This window comes from Microtus pennsylvanicus, chromosome 16 (assembly GCF_037038515.1).
Source record: "Microtus pennsylvanicus isolate mMicPen1 chromosome 16, mMicPen1.hap1, whole genome shotgun sequence".
Taxonomy (NCBI): domain Eukaryota; kingdom Metazoa; phylum Chordata; class Mammalia; order Rodentia; family Cricetidae; genus Microtus; species Microtus pennsylvanicus.
The window spans coordinates 36,045,330-36,063,890 of NC_134594.1; the positions used below are offsets into that span (position 1 = coordinate 36,045,330).

Here is an 18,561-nt window from a genome sequence, read left to right on the forward strand (position 1 = left end):
TCACTGGATTTTTTTTTTTTTTTGGTTTTTCGAGACAGGGTTTCTCTGTGGTTTTGGAGCCTGTCCTGGAACTAGCTCTTGTAGACCAGGCTGGTCTCGAACTCACAGAGATCCGCCTGCCTCTGCCTCCCAAGTGCTGGGATTAAAGGTGTGCGCCACCACCGCCCGGCTAACAGTCACTGGATTTAAGGCTCAGGTTAATACAGTAGGACCTCATTGTCCCTCAATTACATCTTCCGGAACCCTCTTTACAGTAAGGGAGCATTAACCAGCTGGATGAAGACTTGAACAGACCCCTTTGGAAGGATGTGATACAATCCCTAACAGTTCAGATGTAAAGATACCCTGGGACTGTAGAAGGAGCCTTGAAGAGAGACCCTTTTGGATACATTGTGAATGGAAGCAAACTCAGCATAGGTGTGGAAAGTGTCAGAAAAAAAGGAACAAGACAAGCAAGAGACAGAAAAACTGCTCCAGACAGGCCGAGTGCGAGCCAGTGCACAGGAGCGGCCCGGATCGAGCGCTGGCACATCAAAATGGCGTAGACTTGGGGTTAAGGTCACAGTGCTGGGCAGGGGCCAGGTTAGAGGAGGTCTCTTACATGGACTTTATCCTGGTATTGTGGTTGCTCACCAGAATGCACTAAAGGGGCTTGCTAAAACACCGTGTGCTGGGCCCACCCACCAAGTATTAATTCAGGCAGTCTGGGGCAGGGTCTGAGAACTTGTTTTTTAACCAATTCCAGCTGCTATCAATGCTGCTGGTTCTGGGACCACACTTTGAGAAGTTCTTTCTCACTGCTGCGTGGAACCATAGAAGTTCTGAGGGATAAGAAGTGTCAAGTAGCTCCTTCAGTAGTGAAGCTGAGGCATCAGCAGGATCAGTGATATAGAGGACTCATTTCAAACTGTGGTCAGTGTAAGCACCCAGCGTCTCCAGAGAATCAAACTATGATGCTTCGGAAATCCAGGTGGCAAAGCCACCCTCTGCTTCAGCAGCAACTGATGGGCTATAAACCCAGTGTGGGCTATTTTCCAAGAAGGGATATTTGCAAGTGGCAGTCTGAAATGAAATTATTATTTTTTTTTAAAGAAAACTTACTTCTTGCTTCCTGTTACATGGGTAAGTACCTTGCTTTAATGGAACGAGGTACTTACCCACGTAACTAGCTGTGTGTAGATGTCTTAGTTACTTTTTTATTGCTATGATAAAGCACCATGACCAAGGCAATTTATAAAGGAAAGTACTTAATTTCCGGCTCCTGGTTCCAGAGGGTTAGCGTCCATGGCCTCTGTGCTGGGAGGCCTTGCAGTAGGCAGGCAGGATTGAAGGCATGGTGCTAACACAAGGGCTTCAGCTTGATCCACAAGCAGAGAGAGCTAACTGGCAATGTGATGGCCCTTCTTCAGGTGAGATAAACCCTTGAGAATCTTAGGGTTCAAAGTTCTCTGCTCACTAGGGTCCTTCCAGACATCCCCATCCCAAGTTACAGGATCTCAATCCTTCCTGGTTAGTGGCCTTACCTGAATTGGACATTCTCGGAGGCTGGGGTTTGAGTTCTTGTTGTCATTCAGCCTTGTCATGAGGGCTTTAGTTTGCTTTTCTACAGCTTGAGCTCTCTGGCTGCCAGAGATTCTCTTTTAAGGAACATTTAGAAGCCTTTGGACTGTTTATGTACACGGGGAGCTGGGCAATTGTATAACTGGGCTTATTCTTTCCCGTTGTTACCATATCCTGAGATGCTAGCCGTTGGTTATATCACAGAGCTCACTCTTTGGTTTTGCTAATTTATCCAGGGGCGCTAGAAGCAGCCAGCCAGAATCATTATGTTCTTTGTCTTTCCACAAACTGTCAAGTTTTATGCACAGAGTCACTGAGTTCTTTGCTTCTCACAGTAAGTGAGTCAGGATAATCAAATGTATTTATCTCAGCTTGCTAATCATTTCACACTGTAGACTTCCAGGGCTCTCCAGGCTGCTGCTAGGAGAGGCTGCAGTCACTAGAGGTGTTGGAGAATTGGAAAGCTTATTTCAAAGACTTTTAAAGAGAATTTAGGTCAGGCATGGTGGTGCACATCTTTAATCCAGGCAGAGGCAGAGGCAGAGGAGGCAGAGAGGCAGAGGCAGGTGATTGCTGTGAATTTGATTGAGGCCAGTCTGGTCTACACAGTGAGTTCCAGGGAAGCCAGGATTTTCTAGAGAGACCCGTCTCCAAAAAGGTTTTGGCATAACCAGGTAATGGTGGACACACCTTTAATCCCAGCACTCCGAAGGTAGAGAGGCAGGCGGATCTCTGTGAGTTCCAGGCCAGCCTGGTCTACAGTGAGTTCCAGGACAGCTTGCCATTACACAGAGAAACCATGTCTTGGGAACAAAGAGGGTAGAAGGGGTGGGGCTATTAGAGTGGCTTACAGGCTGTGGTCCAGCTAGTCCAACAGTGGCTATCTCTTGAAGAAATCGGGTAGATGTAAGTCCATGGGCTCCGTCTCTGCTCTGTTGGAGTCCCGAAGAATCAGGTTCTAACACCGGTGAAGGAATGCCTCAGCACCAGGGTGGATGGATTTGCCAATGAGAGTAAGGGCAAACAGGCAGAGTGAAATCTTCCTTCTCCCATGTCCCCTTAACTGAGCTGCCACCAGCAATGGCCCAGATTTAGGGTGGGTCTTCCCACCTCAGTGGTCCGATCAAGGAATATCCCTCACATGGTACCAATGTCCAGCTGCTTGGGTTTTAGTTCATTCCAGATGTATTCAAGTTGGCAGCCAAGATTAGCCACTGTAGCAGCGTGTGTTTTAAGATCCTTAGGGGGTGCCTGAAAATGCAGTCAATACAAAGCTCCCTGTGTGGTATTTGTCTATAACTGCATACCTGTGATACTGTCAATAAACTAGGCACAGGAATGGATTAAGAGTTCATCTTAGTTGTCAACTCCACTGGATTGAGAAATGCCTAGGAAATTGGTAGTGCACAGCTCTGGGTGTGTCTACAAGAATGTTTCTGGAGATGATTGGCATGTGGTGAAAGAAATGGAGAAGAGACAACACACCCCGTAGGCCCCAAATGCCCTGAAAGCCCTGAACGCCCTGAACATGGGTCTAATCGGCCAGAGGTGCAGATGGAACAAGAAGATGGAAGGAGGAGGAAGCTCATACATTGGATGATTTCTCTTCCTCTTAACTTATGGAACACTTTATTTAAAATTCTGAAAGAAGGCGAGTGACTATTTTTAATAGTAAATTTTGTTCTTTCATAATTCCATGTGTACACTCTGTTCCGGTACATCCAACCTCCTGAGCAGGCATTCTTGCTTTGGCCGTTATCTGTGGATGAGATAGTTCAGCCTTTGGCTCTCCCCTTGCTCAGTTACTCACTGAGCCTTCAGCCTCAGATTGGGACCACAGCATCAGCACATTCTCTTCTTTGGCTGTCAGGTTCTGGAAGTGAGCAGCCGCTGGTTTTGCAGGTTTTCCGTCCCAAGGAGGGGCTACTGGGGGACTAACCTGCCTCTACCTGTGTAAGTCCATGTAATAAAACCCCACTTAAATTATATGGACACTCTCTTGCTTCTGTTCCACTAAAGACCCCTGGCTACTAGGCAATAAAATGGCTTCAACACAAGCCCTGTAATTCTGCAACAGTTGTTCTGATAACCAGTCTAGCTACTGAGTGACTAGCTGGAGGGTAGCATATACAGCGTGGATACACTAGATGCTTGGGTGACTCACATACAGGGCAGGGCAGAGCGGGCTAGCATGAGATTTCATACCATCAGGGTGGCATGTATTTTAAAACTTAGCAATTATTTATTTCTGAAAATGTCCACTTCGTATTTCTGTTATCGACCACCAGTAAGAAACCACAGAGAGCAAAAACCACCATGGCGGAGGCAGTGCTATATATAGCGCTGGTATGTGCATCAAGAAGTAAAAAGCACACGTTCTAAGCGCGGCTCTATCAATTCACCTCTTTTCAGTGAAAGCTGTTCATCTTCAACCGCAAAGTTATTTTCATCCTAATGGATAGGAGCTGTTCCCTCTGTTTCTGTGGCAGAATCTGTTTAGGCTCCACCCAGTGGCAGGTTTCTTCTGTGTTGCTTTGTCTCCGAATCATTGTACAAAGCATTGAGCCGGGAGGTATAACTATTAAAGAGAAGCCGAGGAACTAGAAGACAAACGACAGGTATTTATCCATCCCGAGAGCACAGTTTGCAAATTCAACTCCCTATTTAAATTCGTTTGCAACACAAGAACCTGAGTGATAAGACACCCAAACGTAAGGCTCACGTGTGAACGGAAGCCATGTGCTCCAGCAAAAATACTCCCTCCATTCTCCTCTCTGCCATTGCTTGTTAAACCCTGTCCCCCTCCTTTTGTTGGGCCATGGCTGAGGACTTTCCACATTTTTCATGCTGGGGTGGTGGGGGAGTGAGAAGCAGGTTGCACTGTCACGCTCAGAGGGCTTCCTGTCTCCCCTCTCATTGCAGTAGGACCCACTGGTCTAACATTCTGCTTCTAAATGTCCCCTTCATCTTCATATTTGGTGAGAAAAGATAAATGTCATGCTATTCCAAAAAAAGCAAACATCTCCACTTTATAAGGTTATTTTTATGAGTCAGGCTTGCTTGGAGAAAAATAACTCATTTGTAAATAAAAATTGTTGGGCCATTCTTAAGTTCTAGACAGAGTGCATATTATATTATGCCCTGGAATTATATTAGTGCATTTCCTCCTTTCAGGCAAGGGCAGATAAAGCAAACTGAGCTCATATTACAGAAGTTGTTCACAGGCCACAGCCAGCGGAGTACTGCCATGGTTTCAAGAGCCAGCAAAGGGAACAAGGGCAGCCATTTCCCAAGGACCTTCAGTACTTGGCAGGTTGGGAGGTACTTTCAGGGGGTCATTCATAATCATTATCATGAATAATCTTTATATATCGTGAATAACCATAATACACTGTAATCATTATGATGAAATTACCCTCCGTTATTCTGGAGACAGGAGACGTGACACTGCTGGCTGGGAGGAGAAGAGACGGGACCATGAGCCAAGGAGCTCAGCTGGTACCAAACAGGCAAGGAAATGGGGCTTCGGCTGAACCTCCGGGGCAGTGTGACCCACTGCAGACCCCTGACCTCTAGAACTGCAGGTGAATGTATCTCACGTGTTGAACCCACGAGCATTATGGTAATGTGTCACGTGAACATAGGAAGAAATATAGAGAATTAGTCGTGGTCCCTAATGTAATGTTTGCTGTGGACATGTGACCATGAATTTGCATAGATCTTCTTTACAAGCACACACAAGATTCTCTTTCACAACTTGATTTTAGTGGCGATGATGATGAACCTTATGCAACCATAACAAATAAACCAAATGGACACTTGTCAGGGCTCCTAGTTGTAACCAGTGTGGGGTTGGCTCTCTAAAATATTCTCCGGATGACTTGCCCCTGCCCTGGCTGTATGCATGCATGGAGTGACTCACTGCTTAGCAGTCACTGAAACTGTTCATCTTTTAGTATTAAAAATTAATCTTTGGGGGATTGAGTATTTGCATTCAACTTCCAGTGGAACCGTTGAGAGCCTTAAAGGAAGGCTTTAGGGAGGACACCCAAGAAGATCAACCTGCCCCCGGCCAGTAGTCTTTACCTGGGGCATTGCTAATACCATGTGATTACAAACACCCTGGTCGTACACGTGGAAAACCAAACGTAAAATGTTGTGGACAGGACTATGAACAAAACCGACTTATTACAGAACAGTTGAGGGCATTCCTATTTGCTGACTCATCTGGGTTCAGTCGCTTGGACAACTTGGGGCAAAGGACAAGGAAAATCACACCCAGGTTTTATACCGCTGGCAGTCCCTGACAAATACTGGACCCGGATCCTTCCCTCTAGGAGCTGGTGTGGTGGGCAAAGACTGCAGACTGCCTGAGTCTCTCCGGGCCAGGCCAGGAGTGTGCTACTTTGTGTGTCCCTGTTCTCTGTGCTGTGAGGTTTCCTCCTCCGGCAGCTTGCGGCCCTAATGACAGCATGGCCCTACAGAGCCTCTGATTTGACTGCTGTCTCATGAAGGACCTAAAAGTTAAGGGTTTTTTTTTCAGGGAAAGAAAACCTGACTTTGTCTTACTATTTTATTATCTTTCGTATGCATTGCAGCCTCTTTGATTCCCCAATTTTTGTCTCCGTGTAATACGTCCTACATAATGCATTGCTTTCCTATTCTTAATGATTGACTCTGAATTATTGACATTAATGGAGAGAAGGGTTCAAGAAGAGTCGTAATTGGGTGTCTAATATTGTACTAAAGTGCTCCGCCGACTGAGAAGCGGTGCGTTTCTTTCTCAGTGGAGTGCATGCACTTGGAGCTGCGGGGCCCAGGGGACGAATTCTGCTCCTGCTTCTGGCCCGAGGTAGTCTCAGTCTCAATCCTGAGAGCAGCAGCTGCTCTACCTTCTGGCCTGACAAGCAAGGTCTGACTCGCCTCCAGGCCGGCTATTTAAGATGCACTTACCACCTGATCAGCCACCGACTGTTGGGTGAGCTGTGAAGAACAGGTATAAAACATGTGTCCAACCCGCTGACCTAGGTTGCATCCTATTGCTGTGATGGAGGCCATGACCAGCTGGGGGAGGAAAGGGTTTCTTTGGTTTACACTTTGCTATCATGGTCCATCACTGAGGGAAGCCAAGATGGGAACTCAAGCAGGGCAGGAACCTGGAGGCATGAACTGAAGCAGAGGTCACGCTGCTTTACCGACTCCCCGTGACTGTCTCAACACCCCCTTCTTCTTAAATATACCCCAGGGCCACCTTCCCAGGGTGGTGATGCTCCCAATCAGCTGGACTCTCCCACATCAATCATTGATCCAGAAAATACTCCCATAGGCTTGTCTACACGCCAATCCGATGAAGACATTTTCTCAGTTGAGGTTCCTTCTGACCAGACGGTGTCAAGATGCCAAGAAAACTAACTAGCACACTCACAAGGTCCAAGTTCAGTGCTCTGGAAAGAATAGACTGGGTCGTCTCTTCAACTCTTGCTGTGTGAGCAAGCCACGATTGTCGAAGAAGCAGGGGAAAGGCCGGAGTAGAGGACTAGGTGCCTTATCCTTTCTATGCGCACACCCCACTGGCCGCAAACCAAAGATGGAATCTGAAGTGATGTGTCCTTTCTTGCTAGAAAGACCCCATAACGCTCCAGTTAAACAGCCCGATGTCAAAATTACTAGTTTTTATTGGAATAGAGCATGGGCAATCCCCTCCCCCAACACACCTTGCCCAGCTGTTTGAATTGTGTCTGGTCCTCGATGGGAACGGGACCCTGACCAATTTCCAAACAACAGCTGATTGCTGAATAAGGTGGCTTTCTTAGGAAGTATGTGCCCACAGAACTCTCCTCAAGTCCACGCATCTCAGTGACAGCAAAGTGTCCAGGAGTGGAGAAACCCATGGGCCTGACCCTGGACACCCAGAAGCCTAAGAACCTTCCAACACCACGGGGGGATCGGCTCCGCTCCAACTGTGATCCTGCGGCTGGGCCACATTGTAGCAGAAAAGTAAACATTTTTTGGTCATGGAATGGTAGTGTATGACCAGGAACAAGGTGACATCGGGTAGGCATAGCAGAGAACACGGGACACCACCGTAAGGTCTCATCTTCAATCAGGAGCCAGAGACTTGCACTTTCTTAAACCATAATCTACAGTGATTACTGCATTTGACCACAAGAGGGCAACAGTGTTTCTAGAATGAGGACTCGAGGTTCTAAGAGAAACAAGGAAATCTCCAGGCTGGAAGACGTCTTTAAACATCTTTTGGTCCCCTGGCTTCCATTTTTGTTTTTAGACGAAGTCTACATCAAGAATTGCATCCATTATCATGGCCTGGTTTATGCACGTAGATTTGGACCACAATGGAAAATACCTCTCTTGTTTTTTCCATTCACCCTCATGGTGTATGGCCCAAGTCATTTCATTACATAGGACTTTGGAGGTAGCTCCGTGGTTGAACATGTGCCTAGCATGTACGGGGCTGTGGGATAAATCCCTGGAGCCAAAAATCACAATAGTTGGACCCACAGCAATTGATCCCATAATTGATCCCTTACTTCGAAAACCAGACTTAGTCCCAGCCCCTCACGTTAAAAAAGAGTATACCCAGCCCTAGATGAAGAGGGACCCCTATGAGTTCTACTTCTCCCACTGAGGCATCCACTTGCTCCCCCTGGCTCAGGACCAGGTGAAGGACAGATACAGGGTGGCAAGCTAGTACATTATCCTAACAAAGTGCCCACGGGATGGAGATTCTAACCAGAGGGTGGCCATCGACCTACAGTAGATGAGTTCCCTGAGGGCTGCGGCTTCTCTCGCCATTGGAGCTCCTACATCCACCTTTCTGGAAGCTGTCTCCATCAGGCTAAGTTTGTGTCACCTAAGAGAGGTGGCTGAGCACTTCAAAGCAAAAAGAATGCCAAAGACGCCTTCCTAAGGTTGCTATTCCACATCTGAAGTAAGGCCACAAAATCCAGCTTCATGCCTAACACAAAATGTTCAAGATTTAGGGACTGGGCAATGGGCTACCTCTAACTCTTATTTTGACACTTTGCCTGCTTTATCATATGACGCAACTTTTATAACCACCCGGCATTGGCAGAATGTGTTATTTCCGTCCTAAATGTGGTGATAGCTGGAGAATACTTATATACAGGTCTCCAAGTTGTGTGGCTCTTTGGAGGTAAAACAAGACCCAGTTTAAAGCATCAATACAACCTGCTGCAGACCCTAGGAAGCCGGCTTACTGCAATCCCCGGCCAGGAATCAGCCCCCATTCCCAGGCCTTCCTCTTGATTCTGCCCCCCTCCCAGACATTTGCATGCCCTTGTTAGATGTTTATCTCTCCAACACTGGCCTGCTTGATCATCTGTAAGGGTGGACCTTTCTTCAGTAGCCTTTTAAGGAAAACAATTTGACTAGATTCATGGTGGAAATTGGTTCTTGGCACACTGACCTCTTTTCCTTGGCTCCCGCAATCACATAAATGTAAAAAAACCAGGGAGCTCAAGGGTGGTTAAGAGGAAGCATAACATCAGGGAATTGTTTCTTGGGCTGATGTCTTGGATCCCCTGTTTTAGTTACTCTCACACCCGCCACTTGCAACAAAGTAGGGTCTCCTTAAAGTTCCGGAACACTGCTACAGATAAGCCATACCAGAGCTCTCGGTGAAGGTTTTAAAATTGCATTTGTTTATTATGTGTGTGCATGTGTGTCATAGCAGGGGCATGGAAATCAGAGGACAACTTGGGGGAGTCAGTTCTCTCCTTCCGCCACCAGGTCAGAGATTCTAAGTCACCTTACCAGGCTTGCCAACAGGCACCTTTACCCAGCGGCCGCCTCACTCGCCCTCTTTATGGTTTCTGAAAATCATCTTGGAATGCAGGAAAATCCCTGGTCTTTGAAAACTGGTATGCTTTGTCAGTCTGGGTGTTTTGCTTTGTTTTGTTTTAACAGAGAAGTCTCCCCCAGATAACCAGGGAGGCTGCCTTCAGGGCTCCTCTTTCCTCCAGGAGAGGAAGAGGAGCTCTTAACGTGACCTCCTTTTTCTGATAAACTAGTAAAGATAAAACTAGGCGGGGCGTGTCCCTGAGACAGTAAAGGTTTTTGCTTGCAAACAATCACAATAGTTTGCCTTTTCTAGAAATAAAGAGCTGACCGTCCAAAGGGCGGTTCACATCATCCGATCCCAGACAGAGAACAGTCGTTACCGTCCTACCGATTTAAATCTTAACACTACACACGATTTAAGGCCGCGGGACTGTGGCTTTGTGTAACATCCGGGAAAGCTGCACTGCCTTTCGGACTCTGCAGTTTAAAAGAAAACTTTTAAAATCTGTTTGATGAAGAGAGCCATACAGTTTCGCTCACACAAATCCACACCTACAATCACAGACTGCTGCGGCCCTATCACTCGCTCGTTAGATCAGGACGGCGCTAGAACTAGGTGGTCCCTGCGCAGGCCTAGAGGAATCTTACACAGTAGTCTTCAATTAACAACCAAACAGGACAGAACACCAGAAACTTGTCTGCGACATTGAGAGCTGGCTTAGACTTTGGACACACCTCCCTAGCCTTTGGTAGAAGCCACAGAATTTAAGCCATAGGTTGGTTGGGTAAGCAGTGTGCATCCCAACAGCCACCCATGCTGGGGGACCCTAACCAGGGACTGTTCGTGAGACCCTTTCCTCAGTTTCCCCAAACGCCCCTATAGCATGTAAAGTATGTCTGGCCTCGGAAATGTCGGAAAGGCAAAGGCGGCGTTTGAGGACTCCGCGGCCCTCGAACAGCACGATCTGCACCGTGGTCCCCGCGCGTGTCCCTCCGCATCGCGGCCCACTCACCCTCGCGCGGCCCTCCTGCACCTCCGCCAGCACCCGCAGCGCGCTGGGCGAGCCGGCTTGGAAGTTGAAGAAGTGCAGCGCAGCGTGCGCCGCCTGCCGCAGGATCCCGAGTGGCAGCCCCGCCGCCGGGGGCCGCGTGGGGTCATCGGTGTGCTCCCGGTCCTGGGACGCCACGGCAGCCGCGGGCAGCGCGAGGCTCAGCAGCAGCCAGAGGCTCAGCAACAGCGCGGGCTGCTGGGGTCTAAGAGGCTGCATGGATGCTGACGGCAGGGGCCAACGGGGCGGCGTGGATGGGGGAGGCTGGCGTGGAGCTCCCCGAACCGGCTCTGGATGCTCGCGGAAATAGGCCGCGGCGGCCACTCCCCTCCGCCCCCGGGTCGCCGTCCTGTCCAAGCAGAAGGACCAGAAGGCGCCTCCGGGAAAGCGGGTCACAAACGCGGTGAGAGGGGTCAGAGGGCAGTGGCACGCCTCTTCGACGGCACACTCCGACCCCAGCTCTGGGGACCTGGCTTTGTCGCCCGCAGCTGCTGCGATTTCACAACTGTCTGACTTTAGAGAACCCACTCCAAAGGTTAGCTGCAGGCCAAAGAGGAGAGAGGTGACAGGGATGGGCTGCCTCAGGCCTTGGTGGGGACTTAGAAGAGGAAGCTGGGAACAGGGAAAGTGTGCTGAGGTTCTGAGCAGGTAATGAACACCTGCAGGTCAGCCTGGAGGCGAGGCAGGGAGGACGGGTGGTGGACAGCAGAGCAGAGGTTCTGAGAATCAAGCGGATTACTTAATGCTGGTGAGAGGCCTTGAGCTGGAGCCATATTCTAGTGCTGGGAGACGCGGATACAATGTGACAGTGAAGGCAAGAGGTGGCTGCTGTTTCTTTTCTTTTTTCTTTTTTATATTATTTAATTAAAATTTTCCGCCTCCTCCCCTCCTCCCATTTCCCTCCCGCTCCCCCCATCCTCCTTCCCCTCTGTCTGCAGTCCAAAGAGCAGTCAGGGAACAGGGAAAGTGTGCTGAGATTCCCTGACCTGTGGGAAGTCCAAGGTCCTCCCCCCTCCATCCAGGTCTAGGAAGGTGAGCATCCAAACAGACTAGGCTCCCACAAAGTCACTTCATGCAGTAGGATCAAAACCCAGTGCCATTGTCCTTGGCTTCTCAGTCATCCCTCCTTGTCAGTCACATTCAGGGAGTCCGGTTTGATCACATGCTCCATCATCCAGCTGGCCTTGGTGAGCTCCCATTAGATCAGCCCCACCGTCTCAGTGGGTGGGTGCACCCCACACGGTCAGGATACCAGAAAATGGAAGGATATCCCATGCTCTTGGATTGGGAGGATCAACATAATAAAAATGGCAGTTCTACCAAAAGCAATCTATAGATTCAATGCAATCCCCATCAAAATCCCAACAAAATTCTTCACAGACCTTGAGAGAACAATAATCAACTTTATAGGGAAAAACAAAAAACCCAGGATAGCTAAAACAATCCTGTACAATAAAGGTACTTCCGGTGGCATTACCACCCCTGACTTCAGACCCTATTACAGAGCTACAGTAATGAAAACAGCTTGGTACTGGCACAAAAACAGAGATGTTGACCAGTGGCTGCTGTTTCTAAACAGAGAGGGAGGGCGGGGGAAGCGCGGGCCTCAGGGGTCCTAAGAGACAGCTCAGCGAATAACAATGCTCTTGTCAGGCCTGAGGACTAGAGTGTCTTCCCCGGACAACCACCCACCCACCTAGTAAGCAACAAATTAGATAATAAGTGAAATGTAAGAAAGAGGCAGAAAATGAGAGAATCCAGGACAGCTAGAGATGCTCGGGGGTCTAGCCCACCTTATCAGCAGTAGTCACCCCTCTGAAAGGGCCAAAGAATGGTTGAGACCCAGTTTGTTAAATACTGCTTGCGATGCTGGGGGAAACCTGACCCGGAAAGAGGGCGGTTGGATGGGTAGCTTCGCTGCCGTTCTGACCTGCAGCCTACTGCCCGCCACTCACAGATGGGATTCTGGAGCGAGCTATTCTGCAGTCACCAAGTCCCAAGTCTCACGGACAGCGAAGTCGCATGGACAGCGGAGTCGCATGGCCAGCGAGCAACCATCCAAACGCACTCCGTCCTGTTGCCATCTTTGCACTGTCTTTGCTCCTGCAGATCTGTGAAAGACCTGGGTCGTGGGCAGAGGAGGATGAGCAAGCAGACAAACATCTGGAGCACACCTAGGCAGGTGGGGCACAGACAGTCAATCAGGTCAAGAGCCCGTGTCTTGTGTTGTTTGGAATAATGCTCGGCAGAAAATTGAAGATGGGGCAGGGAGCCCTAAGATAGAGGTTTAAGCTGGGTCAGGATTAGAAGTCATATCCAGAGGGGACAGCAGAATCATTGGGGCAGATGGTCTTTGATCTCTGGCCTCTGCCATGAAGATACTTTGGGTTCATGGGAGACTTCATGGTGTCTCCACCCAAAGCTCACAGTGGCTGTAGTAAAACCCTGTAGTAAAACTCCTTGAATTTGGAGCATCCAGCACCTACCCACATTGTCCCACACTCTACAACGGAGGTAGGCTGCTGCCAAGTCACTAGCCACCGTCTTCTGAACTAAGGCTAAGGACTGCGGAGCAAATTCTCTCTGAAGGATGAACTGGAGACAAGTTAAGATTCATCCCAGAGAGATGCCGTGGGAAGCAGAAGGTTCATATTTTTCTCTTCCACCAAGGGAAGATTTCAAAGAAACTAGCATTTCATCTTAGTACTGCAGAACCCAAGTGGACAGGGTCCTGCCCAGTATTTTTTTTTCTGGTGAAAATGTTATATCTGCACTAGATATATGTAACTCCAACTATGCTTCAGATGTATCAAATGCAGTTGAAGAACTGAAATCCTAATTTAAACTGATTTAAATAGACTTAACTATTTGTGGCTGGCATCGACTATATTTGACAGTTGAAGAACTGACTTGCGGTTGCAACATTTCCTTTACTGAAATGGCAGGTGGTATTTTGGGAGGCCGTGATTTAGACATGGTGCTTGATGTTTTCTCTTACAGGATGCTCTTCTAAATCTCTGCAGTTTGATGGAGAACACTGGGAGCCGGAGAGGCTAAGCCACTTGCTCCGGGTTTGCTTTACCTTCTGAACAGGGAGGGAGGTCAGGTCCACTCCAGGCACTGGCTCATCTCTTCCACCACTGCAGGCGTTACTAGGGTTGTTTGGGTCAGAACCTGAGCCCTGACAGTCTCACCAAGTGAGGTGTGGCCGCTTGTCACCAATATGCCAATTGCAGAGATAATAGTGAAAAGCAGGAAGAGTAATTTGATGTGGCCACCTTGGGCAGAGGTCTAGTGACCCCCAGATCAGTTGCCATGGTCCTGATGTAAGAGTTAGGTTTGAAGAGAGGGCAAGAGGCGTGTCTCACCAAGCAATCCTCTCCAAGGGGTGATGCTGCCCTTGGCTTACCTATCACAGTCTCATTTCAGTCTGTCTGAAAGGCAGATAAGGTACCACAGCTGTGTGACATCTCTTCTTGAGAGGCAAACTCCTCTGGTTGGTACCAAGCATCATCCATTCCTTCCCCCAGAATGAGATTTCCTCTGGGAACTGTAATTCTTTGGGGACCACAGTTTCGATACTCAGAAACAAAGGGAGGGCACAGGTGTCTCCCTTTACAGCATTTCACTCTCCGCAGAACAGGAGACCAAGGGAGAATCAAAGGACCGAGCAGGCAAAAGGAACCAAGGGGAAGCGGGATCCTTTCATTCAAGAGAAGAATTCTGGTGGACACATTCAACCAAAAGGCTGTCTCTGGAGAAAGTCTTTCTGCCCGTCTCCTGCGGGGGGGAAAGCGTCTGTTGGGGCTCACAGGGACCTGGAAGGATGTGATGAAGTCTTCCCTTCACAGCTCAGTGAGCCTGAAATGGTGTAAGAAGCATCCTAAAACAACGTATATACAAATTCTCGCTTGTTTGTGTTGGGGTGGGGGTGGGGTGAAACCCTACGGTCCTGACAGTTCTCACACATGCATTATCCTGGCTTTGTTTCATCTTTTCTGTTTTAGTCAGATTGCACTGCTACAGCAAAAGTGAAAACTACGAGCTTCTCCAGTTCTGGCGAACCCATGAGCAAACTCATTTCATTTTACCAATTCTCATTTCTTAATTTATTTCGACTTAAAAAAAATCGCTATCCTAATTTCTTTTGAAATACAGGGAAGATAAGGTAAGAGGTTTATGGACCTGAGGGTCTAGTAACAAGCCTACCTGGAGACGTGTCTTCATGAGTCTAAGGCGTGGTCCAGGAGAAGCTCACAGATGACAGATGAGCCTTTGGATACTCTGAGATGCAGCTAGACTAACAGAAACTCTATAGAAATCTGTACAGTTTCTATAGAGGATGGAAATATTAAGTTTCTTATGCTCAGATTATTTGGTGATCCCACACCAAAGATCACAGTGGAGCCCGTGTTTGCGTACCCTAACTCTGAATGGAGGAGCATCTCCAAGCATCTGATGACTAAAAGGCTTTGTTATAGGCAGTGTTGTACCCCACTTGGCTGTAGACATGGTACAATTCTTTTAAAATCCACATGTATTCATGCTTGAGGCCAAACATAATTTAAGTTGTATGGATTTCAGGAAATAATGCGGCTCATTCAGAATTGACAGACCCCCTTTGACATATAATTGCATACAGATGGTTTGTCTCACTTTGTAATATAATGAAGCAGAAATAGCCAGTAACGCAGCCATCAGTTTTGGCATGGCATGTAGCTAAGGAGATGGTCTCTATAAGGCTAAGTCGTCTAATTCTGGTGAATTTGGCATGACATTTTATTTTCTATCAGTCACTTAAGTACATTCGCCATTACAAGAGTGAATTAACACTAGACCTTGTCATCTATAAACTGAAAAGTCAGATATGTTATTCCCTGGGACTACTTCATTTTTTTTTCAGCCAAAGAACACTGAAATAAAGCTTGAAATAATAAGCTTTAGTATTTTCTAGCTAAGAATCTGGTATATTCATTACAGAGAGAATCACAGAAATAAAAAAGGACACCCCCCTCCAAGAAATAGTACCTAGAATTTTATGTTCTTCAAAGACAAATCTAAAGAAAGAAGATCATGAATATGTTTTAATATTCGCATGCATGTCCTTCATGGATTGGCTGATTTGGGAAACTATTTGTGATAGTAGTGTTTATAGATTAAGCCTGCGTAGATTATGTTATCAAGGTGAATCCAAGCCAGCCCTTCATACCACAGAGGAAGGTAACTGCCCACGTCCCGTGGCCTAGATAGCAGCCATGGGTTAGAGAGTGCATGGTCTGTTTTTCTCCTTGCCATTCTTTCCACAGCGGGCATTACAGGGCATGTTTACACTAGGGATAATCACACGCGGGACTGATAAAGAAATCATCTGGCTAGCAGGGGGATGACACAATCACCTTGGTGACTTAGGACACAAAGACTCCAGTGGGCTGAGTCTCTTTGAATGTAATGATACCGGTTAGGAAGCTAAGCAAGACAATCTGGATTGGCGGGGTTTCCAAAGAAAGGGCTAAGGGCAACTGTTCCAGACAGAAGAGGGGCTTGAGAGAAGTCGTTATAGGGGCATCAGGAAGGATAATAGTGAGGACAGCTGGAACAGGGCCGGTAACTTCCCGAGGTAAAGGAAAAGTGGAACTCGGAGTTCCGCAACGGACACTGTCTGGCAGACATCTCAAAGGCTTCTATGTACCTGGGCTGCAAGAGCTTACACAAAGCTAAGTCGATTCTGTGAACATTGAACTCCAGTTCCAGGGGATCTGATGTCCTCTTCTGGCTTCTAAGGGGCCCTTGCACTCATGTGCACCTTGCTTCCCATACCTGAAAAAAAAATGTTTTAAAAAGAAAGCGAAGGACTGAGAAGCCAGGCACAACAGAATGAGGCCTGGTTCCAGCACAGTTAACCTGACTGGCGTGGCCTCTTCTGTGCAGAATGGTGGATGCGGAGTGGATCACGTGATATTTGCAGGGGATGCCCACCTTGAATCCCCTTTATTTAGCCGCTCCTGCTCTCTGAACAGAGCTTGGTTAAACTGTCTTTTCTTTGGGCTACGTAACATTGCCCACTTTCTGCAAAAAGCTATGTGTCCTCTGGCCTCAGGCAGGTGCCATACATTAATGTCTTATTAGTAAGGTAGTTTAAGTTTTTAAAAATCCAAACTTAAAAAGGTCAATAATTTTGATACGTCTATTGTTTAAATTAAATAAAGCTAGAATTTGATAAACTACATGATTCATTTTTGTTTGTTTGTTTGTTTGTTTGTTTTGAGACAGGGTTTCTCTGTGTATCTCTGGCTGTCCTGAAACTCACTCTGTAGACCAGGCTGGCCTCGAATAGAGATCTGCTGGCCTCTGTCTCTGAGTGCTGGGACCACCACCGCCTGACCTTTAAGTCTCATTTTAAATTGTGAGAAAACTGATATTGCAGTCCAGATAGGTTAGGTCATTCTGCAATAACACAGTGCCTGTATGTTAGGGCCTAATAACAAAGGCTCATTGTGTATCTTACTATATGTACACGGCAGTTTGGCTGGAGGCATTACCGTGTGATTTCTCACCGTCTTAATTTTATGAGGCAGGCTGATGGAGCAGACCTTAGTGGAGCATTGAGCATCGCAAAGAAAGCACGGTAGAGTATAGTTAGACTCTTACTGTTCCTGACCAGTAGAGACTCATGTTACTCCTGCTTCCCTTCTATTATTTAGGGTCAGCAATATGGCTCAGTGGGTAAAGGTGCTTTCTGCCAAGCGTGATTATTATCTGAGTTCACACCACAAGACCCACAATGTTGGCTGTGTGGTGGTGGTGCGCGCCTTTAATCCCAGCACTTGGGAGGCAGAGGCAGGTGAATCCCTGTGAGTTCAAGGCCAGCCTGGTCTACAAGAGCTAGTTCAGGACAGCTAGGACTATTACACAGGGAAATCTTGCCTCAAAAAAAAAAAAACACCTACAAGGTTGAAGCAGAAAAGTCTACTCCCTCACATTGTCTTCTGATTTCTACATGTCAATGCATGTGTGCATGTAATAAGTATAAATATATAAATTTATACACATAAATATAAAAGTAGTACAAAACCAGGTTTAAGAAAACACTAGGAGATAATACAAAGTAGGTTTGAGATTTTAAAATTTGTCTTTATTTCACACATATTAGTCTTTGGCCTTCATATATGTAAGTATGTGACGTTCATGTAGTACCTGAGGAGACCAGAAGAAGCTGTTGGGTCCTCTTGGACTGGAGTTGGACTCGGGAAACGCCATGTGGATACTGGAAACTGAACCCAAGTCCTCTGGAAGAGCAGCAAGTGATCTTAATCACTAAGCGTTTTCTCCAAAGAAAAACAAAGGAAAGCTTCAAGAACTTGCACATCGTTCTCATGCAGGAACCATGCATCTCTGTATCATTTGTATTTTAGTATGCATTGCTGCTAAGGTGAGCCCAAAAATATGATTTTTAAAAGCATGTTTCCTAGTTATGAAGTTGCTAGGTCAGAGCCTGGGCTCAGACAGTCTGAACAGTCACCTGCCCTCAATCAATCTGTTAAACAGACAGCAGTGAAACCTGAGAAAGGGGATTAGCAAATGCAAACACACTGAGAAGAGGAACAAATAAAGAAATCCAATGACTGCCTAAATCCATCGTTGGGAGTTCAGACGGGAGACTCAGATTTAAATAGGGGGTGAGAGGTATTGATAACTAAGAAGTTCTGACCAAGGTGTGGGCCTGACCATCACTGTGACCCAACCTTATGTCCGTTCCCGTCTCTCCTGTGAGGGGGTCTCCCAACTTGTCAGAAGTCTCTTCCCAGAGAAGAGTCTCTCCCCGTGGCTGACACTAGGCTTTACAACCTTTCCTTCTCCCAGCACAGGATCCTCGGGGCTTCCAGTTTCTCAGGCACAACCGCGTGGGTACTCTGATGCCAAAAGGATATTTTGTTATGTCTGCTCTGACGGATACAAATGTCTGCCACTGAGACTGCTGACCTCATCCCCAGTCCCCACCACTGAGTATTTGTGCTACTCAGAATAGTATCAGTTCCCCACATCCTGGAGGACAATGCCATCTGGAGAACTTAGGCATTGTCATAAGCATCCCGGAAGAAATAAAGATATTCTAAAGACGACAGAGTAAGAA

General features: G+C 47.3%; 1 protein-coding gene across 1 annotated transcript in view; it reads right to left on the reverse strand.

Moving 5' to 3' along the window:
* Positions 1–10,910, reverse strand: part of Rarres1 (retinoic acid receptor responder 1) — a 32,608-nt gene extending 21,698 nt beyond the window's left edge. The window contains exon 1 of the mRNA XM_075950366.1: positions 10,395–10,910. Coding sequence (XP_075806481.1) covers positions 10,395–10,649 — 255 coding nt within the window. The 5' untranslated portion in view covers positions 10,650–10,910. The remainder of the gene's footprint in view (positions 1–10,394) is intronic.
* Positions 10,911–18,561: the final 7,651 nt, after the last annotated feature.